Below are 24,682 nucleotides of genomic sequence, written 5' to 3'. Positions count from 1 at the left end.
TCGTACCACCGGTTGAAAAGCCCTGTTCTAGTCCAACCCCCTGCCCATGGCAGGAGTCCTTATATCACCTTGGACGAATGATTGAGTAATCTTTTCTTGAAAATATCCAGCAATGGAACAGTCACAATTCCAGGAGGCAAGCCTTTCCATTATATATTTAGAAAATATTTTTTAAATACGTTTACAGGATGTTTTTGAAAAATAACAGATATTTATGTTGGCAATTTATGCTGAAATTGTCACTGTACAACATAATATGTTATTACATCATCTTAAATTTGTTTTCTTCTGGGAGATGTCACATCATTTAACTTTTCAAAAACTCCAATTTTAAGCCAAAAAAAGTTGTCAGAGTTGCCTATTTCCATTACACTTCCTTAATTAGAGTTCTGATTATCTAAACTGTAACTGGACAGAAAGGAAATGTCCACATATTTTTGTTAGTCCATTTACATGATCAGCAAATACTAAGCTTCACACAGTTGTTTTTATGTCATGTTTTGCAGGTCAATAATAAATGTTATGATTGTTTATGCATAATATATAACTGAATGGTACCAAAGGCCTCCATGTTTATATTTATAACCATTTCTTAAGAGGTTTTTTTTCCCACCCTAGACTTGATTGGAGAAACCTACTATCCGTTTGAAGAAACATTCAACTTATGAGCTACTTGACAGTCCATCTACCACTATTTAAGGTTTATTACAGTTCTACCTTTCCTAATACAGGTGAAAAAATAAGGGATGAATAAGCTTGTCTAGCTGCCAGCAATGCTCAGAAGCAATGATACTGTTACAAGCTTTTCTGATAAAACTGAAGTGCATCTTCAAGGCATAAACAATGAAGTAGCTTAAAACCGTCTTTTGTTTTCACAAATTTGAGCACCATGTGGAGTTAAAATTTGTTTTAAAATGTAAACTCTAGTATTCAAAATGCTGATATTTTGCTTGCTTCTCGAACCCCGCTCAAGTAGGCTCCTGTAACTGTTTGCGGAAAGTGCCGATTTGTGGCCTGTTTAAAACAAAAAAAGTTTCAGAATATATATTTTGAGGGAAATATAATTAACCACAGAATTCTTAAAATACACAATATGCCATCCCCAAAGAAAAGGTTTTCCTTACAAAAGATCCACTTAATCTACAACTAGAGATGTTTTATAGAAATTTATGTAACTTGTTTATCAAAGCAGAAATCAAGCAGAAAACTCTAAAAGTAGATCTACAACATTTCAACTAAACAATTGGGGGGAACTACAAATATGCTGTAGAAGGTGTTACAAATCTTTAAAAACAAAAATCTCTAAGAGCAAAGTAATCAAAAAAGCCTTCAACCTCCTGAAAATAATCAGGGAGGTAACAAGGAAGTTCATCCCTGAAGGAAATACATTAAAGAAGGACTTTATGGCAAACATAAATAGATACCCATGGCTTAGACCAGTGGTTCTCAACTTTTTTAATGCCGCAACCCCAACCGGTTGTAAGTCGAGGACTAAACCGGTCATAAGTCGAGGACTAAACCGGTCGTAAGTCGAGGACCCAACCGGTCGTAAGTCGAGGACCCAACCGGTCGTAAGTCGAGGACTTTCCCTACCCGGGAGCACCGCGCATGCGTGGTTCTGCCCCCTGCGCCGGCCGAGGCGTAGCTGGCAAGTGGCAGAGACGGAGCAGGCCGACCACCAGCTGGCCCAGCTCAAGGGAGGTAAGGCACCCACCAGAAAAGGGAAAAAAAATGGCGGACAGCCTTGCTTGGTGACCCCCGTGAAATGGTTGATCGACCCCAAATGGGGTCCCGACCCACAGGTTGAGAACCACTGGCTTAGACTATTACAGGTAATCTTCAGCTTATGTCCATTTGTTCAATGATTATTCAAAGTTACTGCAATACTGGAAAAAATGGACATATCACTGGTTTTCATGCCGGCCATCTCAGCATCCCTGCAATCAGACAACTGTGGGCCAAGCACTTGGGTGTCCAGCTCAAAGCATGACACTGCAGAAAGCCATGGTCACATGATCACCATTTGCAATCCTTCCACAAACGAACTTGATGGGGAAGGCGGGTTACAAATCACTCCAGTTTCTTCTCCTACCCACAGCACTTGCACCCATACACTCATGGCCTCTACTGGCCCTTCCAGGCTCTGCCATGGCCTCCCATGACTCCCATATGGTCTCCCCCCAGGCTCCCCAATCCTGCAGCATCCACATGCTCCAACCTCTTCCTATATCTTCCGGTTACAACTGGTTCTGCCTGAGATTGCTGTCACTAAGCAATGCAGTCACATGACATTTTATTTATTACATTTATATGCTGCCCATCTCACTATCCAACCAACTCTGGTTGTCTTACGGTACAACAAAAATATGAATACAAAAAACCATTTAAAATAGGAGTTAAATACAGACTAAAAACCAGGGACCCAAGCAGTGCAGAGGTGATATCTTTGTCGCTGCAACAACAATCTGCAGCCTAGAGTGTACCTTTTGGGGGCCCTGTCAACTAGAGCCAGGTTTGAAGACCCTTCTGGAAGACCAGAAGAGTGGCGGTTGATCTCACCTCAGGGAGCAAGATGTTGCAAAAGGTGGGGGCCACAGCAGAAAAGGCTCTTCTAGACATTGCACTTTTATGACTGCATCGCTGAGCAACAGTAATTCCAGTCCCAATTGTCCAAGGACTACCTATAATAAATTCAGAAATCCTTCCACTACCTGCAATGCCTATTCAAAGCATGAATATGTTTTTAGTCTTTTCAAACTTAGTTCTGATTTGAACGAGGCTGTATTTTTTAAAAATGTACGTAATTGAGATTTCACCTCTCCAGCAAAGAAGAGTTTTCCCTGTATGTCTTCAGCAAGTATATCATATGCTTCACCGCTGCCCCTTGTCTTTACAAAACTATATGCCATTTGGATCCAAGGGTCTTTGCTCCATCTTGTAATGAAATATTTGACCGGATCTGGCACTTCCTGAATTACAAAGATAAGCTAAATTAATAGTAATAAAATGAAACCATTGGTGTCCAAATCTGGACACTTGTTTAAAGCATATATTCAATGTTTAAACATCTTGTTAAAACATAAAAATGCACAATTGTCCTGTGAATAACTAAACAAAGCAGACTTCATTAATCATGTGCTCTGAGGTGATTCTTAATTATAACATAGTGAATTCAGTCACTCACTCACTCACTCACTCACTCACTCACTCCTTCAGTCATTTCCTGCAAATTTCAGTTTCTTAAGCATCCATGATAGTGCTAGGCACAACATCTCAAATTAAGTTTCCAGTTTCTCCAGATAGCTAATACAGACTAATGTCTAAATACTATTTCCAGTTGGTGCAGACAATTTTGAAATAAATAGATCGATAGCCTGATGTAGAGGTGCATGACATGAGGAAGAAAGATTGCAAAGTTCAGAAGCAGAGCAAAAAGACCATTTGGATATGGTACACTTGCTGCCCTAAGACATCAGAAAAAATATATATATTATATTTTATTATGCTAAAATGACAAAATATGTGCATTAGGTGAAATGCTCTTTGCCCCAGTATGCTAAAAATATACACAACATTTTAACTGTGAAGCTGTGTAGAAGTGGGACAAAATAAATTTAACACCAAACATTTAGAAAATAACAGATCATATGATAAATCCATTCATCCCTAATTTAAAAAAAAAAAAAAAAAAGTCCTGGGAAGTCTCTGCTTTCCATCTGTATGAAATGGATGTTGTTGTGTCCGAGAAAGAAACCAACCTGTTCCTTAAACAATTCCCGAAGCACGGTCATGCACTGTTGCAGTACTTCCTTGTCATCTAAATTCCTTATTGTTCCCACAGCATCTCCAGTAATTACAGACATTAGAACACTGCATTTACGCTGAAAACGAGAAAGGAAGGATCATCTATTGTTTCCTCTACTGGTGCTCCCTTTAGCAACTTCTAAATGAATGCTGGCCAGCCCATAAAACTGAACTACTTAAAACACGTGCCAGTGCAGAATAATTGTAGTACCATTTTAAAAAAATCTTGTCTTGCCACAAACACATTCATTTTAGATAATAAAAGTCAAAATTGTCAAATGTTCTTGGCATCAAATGTACTGTAAAGTAGTGAGATTTTATATTAGAAAAATGTCAATTTACATTAAAACAGAGGGGAAAGGTAACTCTTAACATAATCTTTTTTTCCAAATCTGAAGAATAGGAAGATACTGGATACCTGTGGGTCCACGTCATAGAAAACACTGAAGAGTCCACGTTTGTTTGAATTAGGTGGAATATGGCCAAAGTAATCAGCTCCTTGAATTTTGCTCTCCCAGAATCTGTAAGGAAACTGTAGTGCAATCTAAACAAAAAAGCAGTATTTACTTTTTTGTTCACTTGGGTTGTCATCCTATATAAGTTTAATATATAGCAGGAGGGAGTAAAATCCCTCTCTTTCTGTAAACATAGTTCCCATGATAGGGCATAGGATCAAGCCATTATTTTTAAAGGTTTTTCTCTCAACCAAACTAACATCACTAAATAAATATAGTTTGAACAGTACATATTTAACAACTGAGTATCTTATACGTTTTAGGAATGTATATAGAGAAGTGAATTAATCTTAGCTTAGCTCCAACTTATACCAAACTAATAATGTCAAAAAATCTCAAGATAAGACTGATTTTGAAAAATAAAGGGGTATCCTCCTACTCTGGGTTTATTATTATGAATATATACATGTGGGATCCATTTTTGCTGGAATAAGCTTGTCCAGCCAGATCACGTAAAGTGCATAACTTCAAAGAAAGGTAAGATGGAGGCCACAGGAACTCAAGATTAGTTTTAGGACCCTTTGCCAGAAATATTAATACATGTATAAAGACCTATATCAGTATTCAAATAATAATTTCTCTACAGCATAGACTTGGAAAACCTTCACTGGCCTCTACATATTTCTATTGGAAAACATTCCCTGCAAATATTTGCTCTTTGTATTCTACTTTTTATAACAAAAAACGAACTCTTACCTTCTCAATGACTCCAGCTCCTAAACTGTTGATAGCTTTCATTTTTCTATCTGATAAAGCAGGTTTGAACTGAATTGCTGGTTTTTGAAGAATAGTTAAAGGTACAGCAACTAGAACCTTTTGAGAGAAAAATAGCCCTAATTATATTATAATAGAATGCTAAAGGATCCCATATTTCCAAATTTTCTAATTTACACTTTGCTGGGCTAATGTGCAAATAATAATATAATAAATACTCAGAATTTCATATCTTGAAATGTTTTTTTCCATGTTTTAAATTAATAGTGTAATTGGCTACTAATGAATCCTTGTGGTAGTTATACATTATTCTATCTCAAAATTTTCAGTATAAAAATTAAAAAGTCCAGTTTAAGCAACATATTTGATTAAAAATCTAGAAAGATACAATTTTATAATTCAAGTAGGAGTTGAAATTTGTTAACAATATTCTTTAAAATAGCTGCTTTGGTTTTTGTTTTTAATTTGCAGGACTGAGGAAAGGGCACAGAAGGATTTGTAAGGAAATACATGTGAAACTGAAACTGACTAGACGTAAACCAATTAATCTATCCCTACATTACATTAAAATAATTTAACTCAGTATATTCAATAGATTTGTTTCTCAGTTTAAAAGGGGAAATAAAACACAGGAAAAAATCATTTAGCCAACTTTAAAAAAAACTACTTTAAAGAAAAACTTTCAGTGACTTTTTTCCAGCAATAAATTTGATCAAATCCAGAAAGGAACAATGCCATAACAATGCAGAAAAAGATGTTAAGTAGGAAACCACCTATCTAAGACCATAAATACTCTCTTCCTCTTTTAGAACAATTCAGAGACACAATCCATCAAGGAAATGTTTGTTTTTCCCTCTTTCAACTCCTAGTAATTCAAGGACACAAGCAAGCATTTCAACTGCCTTTCCCTCCCCAAAACCAAATAACATTCAATCTTCCCTCTACTGATAAGAGCAGAACCCAAAACAGATCCAAAAGAGGAAGTCAAATTGATATTATTTACTTCTAAATTATTCTCTGTGTAATTTTCATGCAATGTCTCCTATTGCCCTGTGATCTTCCCTAACCTTTGCATCCACAGATTTTGGTACTTAGATTGCAACAGTTTGCTCACTGGAAATTGAAGTCCACAGACATCACACTAGACTAGGGAAAGCTATCCTATATTCTTAATGCTAAAGTCTTTTAATTTGGAAGTAACTGAGCAGAACTGCTTTGAAAGAGACTCAGTTAATGGATGACCAAGGCAGAACACCTGAGAGCTTCTCAGTGCCACTGAGGCCATGCATTTCCCATATCTGAAACTGCACAATCTCAAACGCCCTAACACTACTTCACAATCCCAAGAGATGTTTCTAAATGCCACACAAAGATTAGAAAGAGGATGCAGGATTCGGTTAACAAATTAAGAGTCATGAAAATAAAAGGGAGAGTGCCATCGAATGGGTTGGCCTACCAGTCTGGGTTTTGGCACTTTATATTTGTGAGGGCAAGTTGCAGGATTTTGAAATACAATAGATATTTAAGAACTGTAGTGCATATTTTGTTTCTTGACAAAACATTTCTCAAAAGCACAGATCACACAATATTTGCTCTAAAAAAAGATTAAAGAACATTCATCAATTGCATATAACTTCCCTGCTCCTCCACCCAGGAGGGAATGAATCAAAACTGTCATCTCCACCCAGTATGAAAATCTCATGACATCAAACATGCCATCTTCAGCTGTCAAAGGCAAAAGTACAGTAATAACAAAATAAAAGTGTTCTCCAATGCTGAAAAACATGGGCCAGTCAGTTTGTTCTAGACTTCAACCCCAAAAAATGAGAGATCACCTTTTTTGCTGTCCACAGAGTTCTATCCGTTGTGGTCACTTTTACCTCTTCTCCTGAGTAATCAATACTACAGACCTTTTAAGAATGAAAGGGAAATTGTAAAATATTTATACAGCATCAAAACTCCTCGGCAACCTCTGAAAACCCCACAAAACATGCCCCATTCTTAAACGATTTCCAGAGGCCTTGAGAAAGCAAGGCCCTCCCGTGCAATTTCTGGACTATTCAGAGGCTGCACGGACACTCAATCATTCTTACACAGCCTCCGCAACCTCGACAATTCCAAGAATGGGGTGTGTTTTCGAGAATAGTTGTAGAGTGTTGATGAACACTGACTTCCCACCCAAAACATCATGGTGTGTCACCTTTGATACACATTATAGGTTTGCCATCACTGCAGTAGACTATCAAAAGGTCTAGTGTACATTTAAAATAGGCTCTATGAAGACCTATTTATATTTCTTCCAAAATGTATATTAAATTGAGCATCCATACAAGCAGTTTGGAAAGTTCAAGTAGTTTGTGTATATACAATTCAAACCAGTGAGATGAAATACTCTTTGACAAAGCAAGAAAAACGATTCTTCCAGGTTTTGATACTTACTGGAACATTTAACCGAATATCCAGGCCTTCGGCTAATTTTTCAATTATAGCTGAGTATCCTGAATTCAATAAGGTGTGATCACCAGCAAACTGAGCAAAAAATTCATTATGATCCCAAGACCGTGCAGAAACCTATGTGGCAAAGACAATTCTTCATTCAGTTGCAACTCAACTCTTTGGAAGGTGAAACAGACTAGCATATTTCGTTTTCCCACGTACATAAAGAAATCTCCTCATTCTCCTGACTATCCTATATGTGAAAGGCTAATTGTGCCAGGCTGCAGCTATATCATCCCTTCTTGCAAGCCTAGGACTTAGCACATTTAACACTGCAAGTGAGTTACCTTCTTCCAGCTTTATCTGAGCATGAGATTTAAAAAAATACCTTCCAACAAGCAGTACTGTTCTCTAAAGCATTTTTAACTTTTTCACCCACAGCGGGTCCCAAGTAACTTATATGTAGCCAATGAAGGGCAGTTTTATCCCTTTTTTGCAAGGGATGAAACTTTCACCTGCCAGAATTTTGTAGTCATGCAAAATGGATTCTACTGCCTACTAAGCTCTGGGTGGCTAGTTCATTAACTTGCCCCATCCAATCATTTTATAATTTTCTTTCAGACTGTTCAGTTAGAATCAGTCCCATATTAATTAAAGCCAGGAGACATTTATAATTTGGAGCATGTCTGCTTAATAAGAAAATAGGGATCTGGATTCATTGTTAAGACAATTGGCAATGCATATTTTAACCATATTGTTTTGTCATTGTAAGAAAATTATTTCCACTCACTTCATGGAGGTTACTGCCACAGGCATATTCTAAATTGCTAACATGGAACTGGAGCACTTTTTCCTCTAGTTCATTGAACTGGATACCGGATTCCTGAATAAAAACTTTATAGATTTCCTGAATTTTATCTGCAAATATTTTAACAGTTCAATAGTTAGTAAAAGTATTCATTTACCTCAGCTTCCCATCATTTCAGCACCTATTTAGCACATGTACTTAAATAAAATCCATACACACATACATACTTTACAGGCATAATGTAATAAATTTGAACACTTAAATTGCAGACATTTCAGTAAGAGTTAAATTCACTAATCTGACATTTATACCAGAATTAAAAAATCTTTGCTTTTATCTAGTGACCACTTTATAGTAGCATTTTACATGCAGATGGAGAGGTCACTGACAGCGACAACTGTCACTCATGTATTAATCTGGTCAATATAAGGCCATAGCAAACCTAATAAATACAAAACCTTGCTTATTTTCAAGTTCAAGATACTTGTTAATGCTTTTTTTGAAGAAAAAAAAGGTGCCGGAACTCACACATGTTATACAACCCGCCTTGCCTACCCTACAAGGTTCCATCCAAAAAAGGTGCCGGAACTCCGTTCTGGGCATTCTATGACAAAAAAAGCCTTGCTTGTTACAATTCTCCCAGATCGCGTATAAAGGTGCACTCTACACTTTTAAATGTTGTATATCTTCCTAGCAATGCAATAATTCAATGAAACCTATTAACAACTGGATTGGTTGAGTTTCAGCTGTTCACACACGCAAATGATGAATAAAATAAGTTTGAAGAAGAGACCATTGGCAACACATGACCAAGCTTGTATTCTGGGCATTACAAATATTTTGTTTTTTTCCTCTTTTTCCCCCTTAGTACATTGTATAAACCTGGCAAACTGTCCTTATTCAATAAACCAATTCAATAAACCAGGTACATCTAGCTAGGATTCAAACTGGCCCAATTCAGTGACTGTGTGAACATATACATTAGACAAACTAACACACAAATACATCTATGGATGCAATATTCTGCTGCCATTGTTGCACTTTTTTTACTCTTTCATGATTCTTTCTTACCTCCAAGTGGAATATCTTGATGTTGACTTTTATCTTTTCTCCAATCTGCCACAACATCAAGGATAGAATTGAAATGAAAATCCATGCGCTTATCTATTGCAGGATCTGTTATCCTTCCACCTTCTTGGATCAAGTCACACTTCTCTCCAATTTTGTGCATTTTAATGCCCAACTTTAGAAAAAGAAATGTTAAAGGTGTAAGCATGTGAGTAATTCAAACTTCAGTGCCAACCAAATATTCATTGGTATTATTAATACACAACAATCCCAACCAACAGCTATTGCAACAAAATATTTATCAGTGTTTTAAAGACAAGTTACCAGATTGGTATCAAAACAGGTAGCAAACAAAAACTAAGGAAACTTTTGAAATCTTGAGAGTTTTCCACTCTCTGAATCAATTATTTAATTTAGCATAAAATATTTATAAGCCTAGTTCCATGTGTCATGAAGGACAGGCATTCTAAATAACAAGGGTTATTAATTGAAAATGGTCTGTTGTTTACTGGAAGAGTGACATTATAAATTTAAATCCATGATGCAGGAAGAAACTTTGGATGCAGAAGCACCATGGTGTCGCAGTGGTTAGAATGCCATATTGCAGGCTGATTCAGCTCACCGCCAGGAGTTCGATCCTGACCGGCTCAAGGTTGACCCAATCTTCCAACCTTCCAACTAAAATGAGGATCCAGATTGTTGGGGGCAATATGCTGACTCTGTAAACTGCTTAGAGAGGGCTGTAAAACACTATTAAGTTGTATATAAGTCTAAGTGCTATTGCTAGCACCAGCTAAAATGTTAAAATATGATTTATTTGCTCTTAAGAATTGTATTTAGCTCCTCATATCCTATTCCTCCGTACAAACCTTCGGACAAATCCTTGCTCTTTTCCATATGATAAAACTAAAGAAACATTTCCCAAACTTCCCCAAAAACCTACAATTAGAATGCCTTCAGGTCAAGCCCTTCAGTGGAACACAAAGGTCCTTGTAAAATGTATCCAAAATCACATGTACATTTACAGGGATCAATATATACTAAGCTTGTTATCTGCAATGTGTCATCTTCAAAAGTGCAACCCACTTGCTCACACATTAGTGCTATAGGATTGTTGATACAGCCATTCACAATCTGAGCTCCTTTTCCCACAATGATCCCCTTGAAAGTCTTATCGTCCCATACTCGTCCGCCAATTCTATCCTTTGCTTCAAGCACAAGGACCTGTAATATACAAACAAGGTAATGGAGGTGGTAAGAAATACTTCAATCTCGATGGGTTTTTTTTTCAGCAGTTAGTATAACACCCCAGAGTCATCAAGAGGATAAAAGAGCATTATCTAATTATGTGGATTGTTTAGCAAGCTTTTGATATAATTACAAAAGTGAGGCGAGACCTAAATAGGTGGGCCATGGTGGCGCAGTGGTTAGAATGCAGTATTGCAGGCTAATTCTGCCGACTGCCAGGAGTTTGATTCTGACCAGCTCAAGGTTCACTCAGCCCTTCATCCTTCCGAGGTCAGTAAAATGAGGACCCAGATTGTTGGGGGTAATATGCTGACTCTGTAAACCATTTAGAGAGGGCTGTAAAGCACTGTGAAGCGGTATATAAGTCTAAGTGCTATTGCTAAACATAGGCTCTTGAAGTGTTAAGCAGAGACATACTCATATGAAATTCTTCTTAAAGAAGGAAACTGTAAGGAGACAGTTGAATCTGTCATATCCAAATGCTGGCTAAACTCTATGTTACATAATGAAACCACACTATAACTTCAAAGTCATCTTATGCTTTAGTCTCTGCAACTAGATACTAACTCTATTCCCACTGTGCAATGGAGTAATTCACTAGAATACTTTCTGGATCGTAAAAGTTCATGTTCAAGTGATTAGAATATAATAAAATTATACCAGAAGACAACAGTATTACAATGTCTTCCTTTATATGATCAGGTCTTACTTTAATTCCAAAATTTTGAAGTTGTCTTGCAGCTGCTAAACCTGCTGGGCCAGCTCCAACCACTATTACAGATTTCTGCAAGGAAGAAAAGCAGGAATGTTACAAATACTATTTATCTAAAGCTAGTCAAATAGTCCTTACAAGATTTCGTACAAGTTGTATAAAATATAAGAGATAATATTCACATTGAAGAGAACTATTGCCAACTAGAGAAGTAATACAGGCAGTCCTCAACTTATAACAGTTCATTTAGTGACCTTTTGAAGTTACAATGGCACTGGTAAAAGTGACTTATGACCCATTTTTCCACACTTATGACCATTGCAGCATCTCCATGGTCACCTGATCAAAATTCAGACACTTGAAAACTGATTCATATTTATGACGGTTGCAAATTCCAGGGTCATGTGATCACCTTTTGCAACCTTCTGACAAGCAAAATCAATGGGGAAGCCAGATTCACTTAGTTGTTACTAACTTAACAACTGCAGTGATTCACTTAACAACTGTGGCAAAGAAAGGTCATGAAATGGGGCAAAACTCACTTAACTGTCTCACTTAGCAAAAGAAATGTTGGGCTCCATTGTGGTTTTAAACCGAGGACTACCCGAACTAAGAACATCCCAGAAACGTATTTTTTTACTTTGAAAATCTTTATTAGGATGTTTTTGTACAGAATATTCTGTAACCAACTTAACGATATACTAAATCTTAAAAGACTTACATTGTGGTAGTCTTTGGGAAGCAGGGCTTGGTCTCGATTAACTGATAAAACTCCTGTATTAATCAAACCTTTCCTGGTCATAAAATGAAGGATTCTTTCTGTCTCCCGAACACAGCGAATGCGTACTAGTCCTCGAACAATTATGTGATGAGTACATTTCTGAGGGGTTAGAGGTTCCTGTAGATTTAGGAAAGAAAACCAAGGCCCAAACAAGAAAAAAAAGAGTCATGAAGCAAATTCAACTCAACCCATGCAGCAAACTGTCTTGCAACCAAAGAATATTGGCTTATAGTCATCTATGCTTCTGAAAAATAATGACTAAGAATCTTATGACACATTCAACAGTTTTGCTGCATAATAATGACATCGCCAACTAGATGGGACCAATGTTTTCTGACTCTTGGAGCAGAAAGGGTGACCTATAAAGCAGGGAAAATTAGCCTGATTCTGGATGTTTTCAAGAAATGAAATCAATTCCTTAAGATTGTGCATGATTTAAAGCACCATTTTTTCCCTTCTTACAATCCTCATTTCCCTTCCCCAGGAATCAAAATTTTGGCCCAACCTAATCTGGAGATACACTGAAAGCTTTCTTGCTGTTCGTAAGCCATGAGATAGACCAACTACAGACATGATGTGTTCCAAAGTTTTGAAAATATAATGCATTACTTGAAATTGTAAGAATCATGGCTTCCACACATGTGGAGGAAATCAGGTTGGGAAAGGTTGTGGTGTAGCTTTCATGTGAAGAAATTATCCTGCTGAGTTTATAAAGTGAGATTATCGGAATTAAATGAGTGGAAAACACATGTTTCAGAAAAGAGTACCTCTGCATTCCTGTATTTTCCTTTTTTAAAGCAATAACGTATATGCTTCTCATCCACCATATAAACCTCATGAATAAATCAATAAAGTAATAAGTGAAAAACCTTTAGATAAAAACCTCTGAGTCTAGTGAATGAAGCACAAAGAAAGAAGAATTAGCTTGGTCTTCTTTACAAGATGTTTCAGAGCCCACGAACAATCACTATGAAGACGATGGCATGAGAGAGTTCTGGCAGGACAGAAAAGCTTCACAGTCCCACTAAGTTATCAAAATATTAAACTGGTATTACTTGATAATCTTTTGAGAATGCATAAAACGTACTTTGCAGTTTGTGTACCACAAGGCCAGAATGAGATTTCGCAGCGCTAGGTACATGGTGGGGTCCCGGGAATATTCTGGAAACTCATAGAGTTCATCTAATTCCATGACATCTGGCCTTACACACAAGGCTTTACCGCATTCGTTGGGCTGATAGAAAGGCTGGAAGTATTTGTTCATCCCTGAAACACAAGAAAGAATCGATCATCCAGCAAAGCCAGTTCACAACTATAGCGTCAAAAAAACAGGATCAAGTGCAATGGAAAACACACATTGGCAATGTTGACTGGTCACTGGGAAAATAAATCTGCTCGAACCTACAGCTGGCAATGCCTACTCTCAGTCATAATTCAATACTAAATACAGAGTATTTAAGGGAGCACAGAAAAGAAATTCTGGCTTACCGGCTATGGAAGGTGGAGTCTTTAAGTTCTCCATTTTTATCACACTGGATTCACTAACCGATCGGTGAGTACTGGTGCAAGAGGGACTCATACCCACACAGTCTGGATAGTATGCAGACAGTAATGGAGCAGCCACACTGTCCTTCAACAGGGGAGGAAGGATAAGCATGGAATACCACCAGTGATCTGAAACTTCAGCAACTCTCTAGAAAGAAGCATTAGAGCAAAAGTCAAGAAGAAAAATCTTCGCAACAACTCAAGTTTCTTCCCCAGCCCCAGTATTACTTCTCAATCCTGACTGAACTTCATATTAGAAGATAAATCGCAGATATGTATGTTTGTGTATATAATTGTATGTACGTATGTTACCATCAATGTATGAAGTTAGGTATTTTATAGAATTTCCTAGGTAGGAAATCTATAGAATGCCAAAAGTGGGATATCAAAATATGATATGTTTACTATTTCACACATTTCCTGGGTATCCTATGCAATGCCAAAAGGCAAACTGGCAAAATATAAAATACTTCCACTAAAATCCCATTCCTTGTTGCAACAAGTATGTCCATACTGGTCTTTCTCTCTCGTTTTTTTCCAGTAAGAAAGCCCTGTTTTTTATTTTGCATTTCTTCTTTCATTCTCATATATATCTTTTCAATATAGGGTTAGAGTTAGAGTTAAAGTTAGAGTTTCGTGACTCTCCTTTCACACTTTGCCTAAATAGATCTTGTCATTCTGCACAATGCCTAGGTATTATAAAGAATGCCTAGGGAAAGTATATATATATTAAAATAATGCAGAGATTTCATACTTTTCCTAAAAATGTCATACATTCTACAGGTTTCCTAGACATTCTATACAATGCCAGCTTTTCATACATAGCTATTAACATGCATGCATGCATGCATACATACATACATACGTAGATACATACATACGTAGATACATCTGCCAATTCTCTCAGTGCAAGGAAACTCTCTAAACATGTCTTAAGGTGTACAGATTATTCATTCAAGATGGTTAGAACTAGTTGAGCTACTTAACATAGGTCATCATCAATATGAAAAGTATTAAGAGCTAAGACTTTGTTGGGAAGGTAGAAGTGTTCCACTTTGATCTTTCTAAAACAAAAATAACATGCAGACATAGAACAAAAATACTAACCACATCACTTTATTCAATAGCTCTGCATTCTCAAAAAGTGATCAGTTCTAAAATAGTCTGAGCACATCATGTATTCATGGCTAAGCCTGCAACTTCTATTAATCCATCAATTTTAATATCACAGGCATTGCTTACCAGATCCTCAGGCATGGTGCACTGGTCTGAGCCTTCCACCTGGAATAAATATAAGTAGGCTGAGTCTTTCCAGCTGGAACAAAATGCTCCCTTTGACCAGTACTGTAAATGAAGCAGCTTCTAGACGTGGATAATGTTCTATGACTGAAGCAATGGTATTGCTGGTATCCAACATCACACAACATTGCATTTGACACTGAAAGCTAAGGATGTGGTGGGTTTTTCCCCCCTAAGACACAGGAAGCATTTTCTTCTGAAGGACAGTAGTTTTAAAGAGAAAAGACTTGCCTTTGACAAGCAAGAAATAGATCAACAATTATGCTCAAAAAACAACTGCTGTGCCACAGATGGTCCCTGGAACAAGTGCCAAAACAACTTCTTACAATAGCCTTAATAGTGAGTGTTGTTAAAAACTTACAAGACTTTGGCATCCCAAGATTTACAAGATTTCCAAAAGGAACAGTAAAATCGCTCAGTTTTTTCTTCTGTAAAATTAAATTAATTTCTGATTTAATCTGTGAACACCCTCTAAAAGATAAGTCATGTGCCTGTAAGTAACACACTGTTGATCTCCCAGAGACCCTCAAAAGAAATCTGATGCTACAAAAAAGAATTGGGAATTACTACTTCAGTGCAAACTACATGAGCTGCTCCTGCAAAGTAATTGGTATGAATGGTTAGCAAGTATGGGTAGAAGTAGAAATAACCAAGCCTATTCTGTGCAAATGGATGTTGAAGGTACCTTAGTAGAACTGTTCAGTTTCATGCCACAGCGATATGCTTTGGCTATTTGTGAGGTAAGTTGAATTTCCTTTGTCAACTGACGCCACTTCCCACATTCCGCCTTTGTACACTGAACCTACGGGGTCAATAAATGACATTTTAAGAATTATGAATAAAGGCAGTGAAATTGGTTCAGAAGGTTCAAAATAACCTGAATTACATTTAGCCAATTTATTTCAGAAATATTGCTGGAAGCTACTTGAGGCTTCAACAAGAGAACAATAAAAAGCAGGCACAATATATCCAGGAGCAGATCTCATGCTTTTTATGAAGAGGTCTTGGAGTCAGGCCCTGAGTAAGGGCTGAATAAATTCCCTGCTGGAAACTCTTAAAGCTTGTATAAGCAATACTGAGTGGGATAAGTTGACATAAATAATCTTATTATACATGTGGCTCACCTTTCTTCTGAGAGATCAAGGCAATGTGGAGCTCATATCTTTCTAAACATTTTTTTTTTTTGCAGAATGTTATTTTTTACAATGGCTAAATTCTAAGACACTCTAGAATTATTTTCAGTGACACCAAATAAAGGTAAGCAGGCAGTGCATATCCAATCCCTAATATATGTTCTAATTCCAATCCCTAATATATGTTCTAATTAATTTAACGAGTTACCTATTTTGATTTTTCACTATAAAAACTCAAAATCTACAGCATAGCACTTGTATCAGAAAGGGTTACTGAGAATTTATTAGATGTCATCAAGTTTTACTTTACACCTTGCAACCACATGGAATAAGAAAATTGAAAATGTGCCCGATTATTTTTCAGAAAGATTATAAACAAATCTTTCTGAACAAGATTGAGAACAAACAGACATCATTATAAACAAAAGTGTTACCCAGTAAGGAAGCTGTTGATCAGCCATAAAAGCTTTAGGACTGGGTTCACTTTTTCCATTACTGGTCCAGATCCTTTTCCACGCGGTGTATTTTTCATAACCATCTTTATGACTAACAAAAGTAGAAAAAGTAAATGATAAAGAATAAGCAGACTAAGATTTTTGTAGCTTATCTAAATGGACAATATTAAGGGGGGAAAGACAGTCATTAAAATAACAGGACTGTAGACAGTAGAGTTTTCCCATAAGCAGGCAGGGAAAAAAAATCCAAATCAAGACAAATTTCTGGTGAGTTCACAGAAATATATATTTAATTTTCTTGGTAGTAATACAAAAAACACTTTGCTATTGCTGCCTTCTGGCATTTTTTTTTAATTGACTCTCCATTCTAGACAATAATTGAGGGTCTCTCAGCCAAACATTAACCAGGCCTGCCTCCTGCTTAGCTTGTGAGCCCAAACAAGGCCACTCAGGTATTTGTACTTGCTTAGGCAAAACTAAGCAGACAAGTATACTAACAAATATTTCATGGTAATACTATGTTAGTTAATCCAGGGGTGGCTTTGAAATATATCCCCTGCAATCATGCCTATCTAAATCTACACAATGATTCCACTATTTGATTTGTTTCTTGCAACTAAATCTTGGGTTGTATCCAATTTTAACCATCAGCCAGCAGAACTGGGCTTCCTAGTAGATCAGATTCTTTCCTCTGTAACTGGGGTCCATATGACCCTAACCTGCTTGGAAGGGAAAGGAAGGGAACGAAAGATTCCTGTGATACAAACTGAAGCACCATGGAAAACATCTATTATGGAACTCTACTTTTTTTTATTCTTGATATTGCTTTCACAGCCAGGCTTTAAAGCAGACAATTATCTCCAAATTCTTCCAATTCAAGGAGAGACTTTATGGCAGGCATGTCAAACTGCCGGCCCACGGGCCAGATGCGTCACTCCGAAACCGCGCCCCCCATTGCCGGCAATGGGGGGAAAGTCGCGATATGTCGCACGACGTCACATGATGTCGTGAGTTTGACATGCCTGCTTTACAAGTGCTAGTTGCAAGTATTTGTTATATAGGGCAAGGTTGCAAATGAAATTAAGCTCTATTAAAGTCACCTGTGAGCAAGCTGGGAGCAGGAGTTGCTCCCACTTCCCATGTGTATTCAATACATACTTAGCAACAGAGAGGCAAAAAGGACCAAATTCTAAAATATGTTTTACTATGACTGCTTTGGACATAGTTTTGAAAGAGAATATCTATTAATATCTTACTATTGCATCTTCTAATACAAGATGCTCAGGTTGCCCAGGGCACACTGAAACGGTACCTGCTAAACAGCCAAAATTTCTGATAAGTGGCAGATTGCCCAAGAATTTAACATTCCCACATGATAAAAAATGCTAACATTCTTGCATTAAATTCCTAAACTCTTAAGATGGAGATTGGTATGTTCTCATAGTAGTTATGGCTCTCTTTGAGATTTTATGCATTTTCTTTTTTAATAGGGGTGGGCAAAATCTGGACCTGAATATATTATCAACCTGGTTCTAGAAAGAAACAAAACATCTGGTTCACAATCATTAACATGTTTTGATTGATATAACTATCTAAGCGTTGTACAAATGTAGCAGTTATCTCTTTATAAAAAATCAAAACCAAATGGGCAAAGCACAGAACTATGAATAATAAACAATCCTAAGATTTGCTCACCTCGGAATAGATTCCACTAAGCTCGGTGTGGTACACAAGGAGATTATGTTGTAAGTCTTATCAATTTTCTTGCTAATGACTAAAGGATTTGTGCTACTAAATGAAGTCATTTCAGAGTATAAACTCTTAAATAAGATTACCTTCTGTAGTAATGATCAAAACATTCGTTACAGAAATGTTCCCCGCAGGACAGATGATACCACCTTGATGTGTAGCCATTTTTAGCACATCTAAAACAGAAAATATTTAAAAACCCTGTTTACCAAAATGATATGCTTTGCTCTACAGTTTCAGATTGCTTTTTACATTAACCATCAATGAAGCACTTCTACCTATTCATACTTGAAATAAAAGTCATGAACAGGAGTTGTATAGCACACCTGTATGGCAGATTTGAAACTATTTCCTGCACAGGTAATCCTTGTCTTATAATCTGGAAGGATGCCCATTTATCATCAATTATAAAATGATTTGAAGAACTCATTTACATTTTGTCAGATATAGAAACAGAGCTATGTTTGTCAAACTGTTGTGTAACGAATGACAAATGATAGATTGCTTTGAAATTTGGACTGCATGTTATTTGCTGCATGTTATTTGCTTTATTTCCCCCTTTTCCCATTTGATTTCTGGGCAATAGCAGTATAATAACCTACACTTTACAGTCTAGTTTTAGTGTTACAAGGCAGGTAAGCTTTGTTTCCCCCCCCCTTTCTTTTCTTTTTTGCTTTCCTTGGCATATAATAATAAAATGAATAGAAAAATAAAATGAAAATTCCTGAATTAAAAAGTCCTAACTAAGATCAATAAAATCTTATCAACAAAGGTTTCTTGGCTATCTTGGCAAAATACCACAAGATTTCAACACCGGGGGTTTATAAGATGGCAGTGTCACTCTTACTAGATAGATGAGACAGGAGGCACAACCAGATAAGCCAATTCTACTTTAATATAAAGCTACATGAACAAAATCTTCCAAATCGGAAAATACAATTCTCCTGTCATCTCATTTGCAGCTTTAGAAACTAGGGGGGGTTCCTTCTGAGCGTCTTGCCCTTCCCATTATCCAGCTACAGGCTATGTTGTCTCTTATCTCCCTGTTTGCCTAAGTAGCATCTATTTGCCCTGTCTCCCAAGGTCTATCCCACATTCCATTACAAGCAGCAACCAAACTAAAAATGTTGGAAATCCCCGTGTTGAGAATATGCAAAACTAGTCCAACCTCCTGAAACCCAAAGAAAACAAGAGAGGCCAATCTTACTCAATTGAGAATAAACAAAGCAAAGTCAAAATAAAGTTTTATCACACTGAAGATCACTCGCTGAAAATAGGAGGACCAGAGAAGACTGGAGGGGTGGAGGGCGTTGGAGTGGAGGAGGAAAAAGAATCACCCAGGGATTCAGGCTACTTGAAAGAACGTCTCATCCCACTGGGATTGAACCGCCTCACCCATGCCGGCAAAGGAGGTGTGCTCTGGGCCCCATCGGCCAGGGTATTCTGGCTGGCAGGATCCAGGATAAAGTCCTTCTCTGCCATTGCACCTGCCCTGTGGGACATCTTGCTGCCTGGAGTGAGGTTAGCTCCAAACCTCCTGACCTGCCACAAGAGCTTAAAAACCTGGTTCTGGGAATTGGAGCTCCAATGGAGAGTCTTCACACTGCCCCCTTCTCATCCTACTCCCTCCCTCCCTCCCCATCATTGCAGTTAAGACTCAGTAACTAGGATCTTTATAATATTTTATTTATATCGCCTACGTTTTGTACATTTTTTTTTAATAAAGTAAGCCACCCAAAGTCACCCCACAGTAAGATGGATGGCCAATACATTTTACAAATAAAACTAAAAAAATAAACCCAAACCTTTCAGCAGCACTAGCAAAGCAGACCGGACATGTTGCAGTACACCCCGCTTTTTCACATTTCCGATATTTCTTCTCTGATATTTCTTCATCCTCCTCAGCTGCCTCTGCTGCCTTTTTCCTCACCTGATAGGAACATAGAGAACTTTGTGACTAAAGATGCTTGTGCGGTCACCCAGTCTGTTTTCCAGCACATGCTGACGATAGCCTGAATTTCTGCTGAACCCCTATTTGCAACCATCTGTATTTGTATGGAAATGCTGCATGAGTAGCTGGGCACAGAAGAAATATTTTTTAAAAAAAACTGTCAAGGTTTGGTAATGTTGTGTGCACAGCATGTCTTACTTTGAGTAAAGCAATAATAAAGAGCAGCGTAATAATCCAAAGATTATAACTAGTTCTTAGAGGGAAAAGGAGCCAAGCCCAAAAAAGCAGCATTCCAGAAGTCCCTTCAGAGTCTGATGACTGCAAAGCATATAAATCCTTCTATTCTCCACCATTATAATAATAAAAAAGCGTAATAATCCAAAGATTATAACTAGTTCTTAGAGCGAAAAGGAGCCAAGCCCAAAAAAGCAGCATTCCAGATGTCCCTTCGGAGTCTGATGACTGCAAAGCATATCAATCCTTCTGTTCTCCACCATTCAGTCAGAACTGGTTTCTTGGATGAGAAGTGAAATATTTTCAAAGGGGAAAAAAAGAAAGAAAGTCCAGTTGCCTTTTGAAAAGCATCTTTGGGTCAACCACAACATGGATGATTGAGAATCTCCATAGACAGCATTCCAGATAGGAAACAGCCCAGTCTGCAATTATAACGTTATTTATTTTAATGATGGGGGATGAGGGCTAGATATCTTTTTATGCTGTAAATTGCTTCAATATTCCAATTGAAAAGAAGCTTAATTTTTAAAAAGCATCACACAACAGGGACACTAAGATTCAAATGCTTACGTTCCAATGCACGGACACACTTTGAAGAAATAACTTTTAATAGGAGTCTCAGGTTCTTAAGCTCTGTTCAAACATTCAAGCCACCACAGAATCCAATATTTCCTCTTTCTGCTATGTGTTCAAAATGGACAGTAATTAATGTGTGTGTGTGTGTGTGTGTGTGTGTGTATATATATAGGTATATATAGGTATGCATATAGCATATATACTGTATACCAGTGTTTCTCAACCTTGACAATTTTAAGGCATGTGGACTTCAACTCCCAGAATTCCTCAGCCAGCATTGCTGGCTGTGGAATTCTGGGAGTTGAAGTCCACATGCCTTAAAATTGTCAAGGTTGAGAAACACTGCTGTGTACAGTATATATGTGTGTTATGTATGGGTATGGGTAGATATATAATTTTGAGAGTAGGCAACAGAATTTCATTTTTAATGTGTGCCAATGTGCTCACAGTAAAAAAAAATGACAATAAAGGTTATCTTATCTATCTTATTATATCTAATGCAAGGGTGGAGATGAAATAGTTTCTCTTGCCCCCCCCCCATCCATAATTGTTGCCTGGCCTTCTGCGCTCTGTTTATTTGGGAGATAATGGTCAGCAGCAAAGGATACATTGCTATCCATGCAATGTACAACCTTATGAACTCAGTGTTCTGAATCTACTACAAGCCTTCACTCTTCCAACAGCTGAATAGCAGGAGAGCCAGGCAACAGGTACATAGACAAATACAGAGGGGGGGGGGGGCAAGATGCATCGGAAATGCAAATGTATGCTCAATATAAAGATTTAACTGATTATCATTTCATTTATGTATTTAGAAAGACATACAGTACCTGCCTCCCTGAACTTCTCAATGGAAGGTTGTCAGGTGCTTGATCTAAAGCTGTGGCCTTTTTCTTCGTTCGGACTCTTCCACCTGACATGGTACTGAAGGGTTTAAAAAGAGAGGGGAGGGATATTAAGCAGTCTCCTTAAATGGAGAGTTTGAAGTGCCCTGCTGTGCTCCGTAGATAAAAGGCCATATTCGATCTTACTTAACGAGTACCATTCCAATAAATTGATCTGTCAACTGAACTAGGAAGTAGGAAACTAAATAATTTATATATAGGACCACAGCATACAAAACAAGGAGTAATCGTAACAAAGCTCCGCATTCCCACCCCTCAAAAGAATTAACATCCATGGATCAGTGATGGCGAACCTTTTAGAGACCAAGAACCCAAACTGAAACCCAAAACCCACTTATGTATCGTCGGGTGCTGGGCGGGCGTGGCCCATTGGGTGGATGTGGCCAATTGGGTGGCTGTGACCAATTGGGTGGGCGTGGCTGCAGTGGTAATGGCAGACTAGGTGGGACCGAAAAGTTCAATCAATCAATTCCAACTTTACGAGATCTTTTTTCCCCAGCAAGAAGTTGAAATTGATTGATTGAACCTTTTTTATTTTTTTTGCACATGGCGGCGGAGACCTAAAGCGAAAAGGTTTTATAAAACCCAGCTGAAGGCCTGGACTGGGGTGATGGCGTGTGTGCCCACAGAGAAGGCTCTGCATGCCACCTGTGGCACGCATGCCATAGGTTCGCTATCACGGGCCTAGATTCTGAAGGAAATCTCTGTTGTTTTGTAAAGGTCTTGGCAAAAAAAGAATGGTTCTTGAAGAAAATGAAAGCAGCTCCTTTATGGTCAACGTAAGGTTGGATCCACAAAAACGTATCTAAAAATTGTTGGAAAAATGCGTAAACTCTACATTTGAAAGGTTCCTCTGCTGAATTTGTTTTCATCTGCCCCACCTGTAATTCCCAGGAGATCCTTCTAGTAGCTCCCTATTTTTGTAAACCAAAACAGAAGCCCACAGATACTGCTTCTCTGCTTCTGGGATGGTGTTTTGGATCCCCTTCCCACTAAAATCCAACCAATCCCTGCTTTATTAGTTTAGAATGTATTAAAGGCAGAATTATTTAAGAAGGCCTCAGAATTATGAATGTTGCCATCTGTTTATTTATCTGTTTATATTTTTTACTGCTTTTTTGGCTTTTTATTGTGTTGTGTTGTGACTTTAATGTTACTTTGTGGTTGTTTATTTTAGACCTAGATGAGAAAATACTTCCACCCAAGCAATTGCAAGAAGAAATCCTGGTATGGCAACTTTTCATCCAGATCTTCCCATCAGGATAATCTGAGATACACCTAAGCTGATAAAATAACCCTCAGAAAGGAGAAATGGAAGCAATGGGGTTCCTCAAAGTTCTGTCTTGGGCCCACTGCTCTTCAATATCTTCATAAGGGGATTAGAAGGGGACAGACAACACCAAGCTGGGGGGAATTCCCAATACTTTGGAAGATACAAGTCAAGATTCAGAAGAATCTCAACAGACTGGAGCATTGGGTTCTATCCAACAGTTCAGTTCAGTGATACCCCATTTTATGACCTTTCTTGCCATAGTTAAGTGAATCACTGCAGTTGTTAAATTAGTAACACGGCTGTTAATTGAATCTGGCTTTCCCATTGTCTTTGCTTGTCAGAAGGTCACAAAAAGGGTATCACATGACCCAGGACACCGTGATTCAATTGCCAAGCATTTAAATTTTGATCACATGACCATGGAGATGCTGCAAGGGTCATAAGTGTGAAAAACGGTCATAAGTCACTTTTGTTCCATGCCATTGTAATTTCAAAAGATCACTAAATGAACTGTTGTAAATAAGAAAACGGGTTGCAGCTGCACGAGAAAGAAGAAAATTACGGTTCTCAGAAGTTTCATAATAACAAAGGGCAGCTTTCTGTTTACCTAGAAATCCAAGAACCCAACTTTCAGATGATGTAAGTCAAATCAATCTGTAATAATACAAAAGAGAAACAAAGCATTGTAAACACAAACGAAAAAGTGGCATAAACACCACTGGATCCTCTTTCTCTGTGGAAGTCTCACTCCTCTCAATTCCTCTTTTCTGCAAGGAGGAGAAATACCACATCCATTTCAGATCAGAACAAAAAAGCTTTTAGTCAATCATCTGCCTTGATAAATTCTAAGGGAAGCGCCTCTTAGAATCCCCTCAATTCAACACTTCAGTGTCTCCAAGGAGACAAAAAACCCTGCCTGGAAATCTTACCCTCTGACGAGCTTTGTAGAGGTTTACATATATATATATATGTAAACCTCTACAATGCCTTAATATATATATATATATATTTAATTCCACCTTGCCCATTTTGCTGAAAAGGCGCTCTGCCCATGGCTCGGAGACGAGATGCAGTGTGTGTGCGGGGAGGGGGGAGCAGGGGGTGTTAACAAGAAAGACCGCTGCGCCCCGGCACTGAAATTACTCTCCAGGGCTAAGTCCCCGGCTGGCGTCCCTTTCAAAATTCGGCCTCTAGAAAGCAAGAAGTAACCCTTTATTGCACAAATGTCCCCGATCCGCGCAAGCACACATTTTTTGCAACAAGAGGATTCCTCGGCGGAGGGCATGCAGCGTGGGGGCGGGGGGGGGGAGAAGAGACCGCGGGTCTAAGAAAGGCAAAAGACCCCCAGGCCCACCTTAACGTTTACCCCCCACCCCCCCACCCCAAGAGGGAACGGACGCCCGGCCCCACGCTTACCCCCGGCCAGCCCTTCCCCGCTGGCCGACCCAGCACCAGCTCCACCGCAGCTGCTTCCGC

General features: G+C 38.1%; 1 protein-coding gene across 1 annotated transcript; it reads right to left on the bottom strand.

Annotated features, from left to right (window-relative positions):
• Nucleotides 1-205: 205 nt before the first annotated feature.
• On the bottom strand, nt 206-24,656 carry KDM1B (lysine demethylase 1B). Its single transcript, XM_015814696.1, has 22 exons — nt 24,623-24,656; nt 23,814-23,860; nt 21,859-21,952; nt 20,073-20,197; nt 18,354-18,443; nt 16,498-16,609; nt 15,616-15,732; nt 14,874-14,912; nt 13,575-13,779; nt 13,174-13,352; nt 12,027-12,203; nt 11,303-11,377; nt 10,432-10,569; nt 9,349-9,520; nt 8,260-8,387; nt 7,473-7,604; nt 6,869-6,943; nt 5,016-5,132; nt 4,223-4,348; nt 3,759-3,881; nt 2,817-2,969; nt 206-1,014 (listed from the first exon to the last, which is right to left on the bottom strand). The coding sequence occupies exons 3-22, from the start codon at nt 21,946-21,948 to the stop codon at nt 931-933; spliced, it is 2,457 nt and encodes an 818-aa protein (XP_015670182.1). The 5' UTR covers nt 21,949-21,952; nt 23,814-23,860; nt 24,623-24,656; the 3' UTR covers nt 206-930.
• Between the last annotated feature and the right edge of the window lie 26 nt (nt 24,657-24,682).

This window comes from Protobothrops mucrosquamatus, unplaced genomic scaffold (genome assembly GCF_001527695.2).
Source record: "Protobothrops mucrosquamatus isolate PMUCROS unplaced genomic scaffold, P.Mucros_1.0 scaffold276, whole genome shotgun sequence".
NCBI classification, from domain to species: Eukaryota; Metazoa; Chordata; class Lepidosauria; order Squamata; family Viperidae; genus Protobothrops; species Protobothrops mucrosquamatus.
The sequence above is the reverse complement of the archived record's forward strand: the minus strand, read 5'-3'. Positions and strand labels throughout refer to the sequence as shown.

Coding starts and splice junctions, on each gene's coding strand:
- KDM1B (XM_015814696.1), bottom strand. CDS start 21,948: ATGTCAGGTGGAAGAGTCCGAACGAAGAAAAAGGCCACAGCTTTAGAT. Junction 13,353..13,574: donor GACTCCACCTTCCATAGCCG/GTAAGCCAGAAT, acceptor CTTGTGTTTCAG/GGATGAACAAATACTTCCAG. Junction 8,388..9,348: donor TCAAGATATTCCACTTGGAG/GTAAGAAAGAAT, acceptor AAATATTTGCAG/ATAAAATTCAGGAAATCTAT.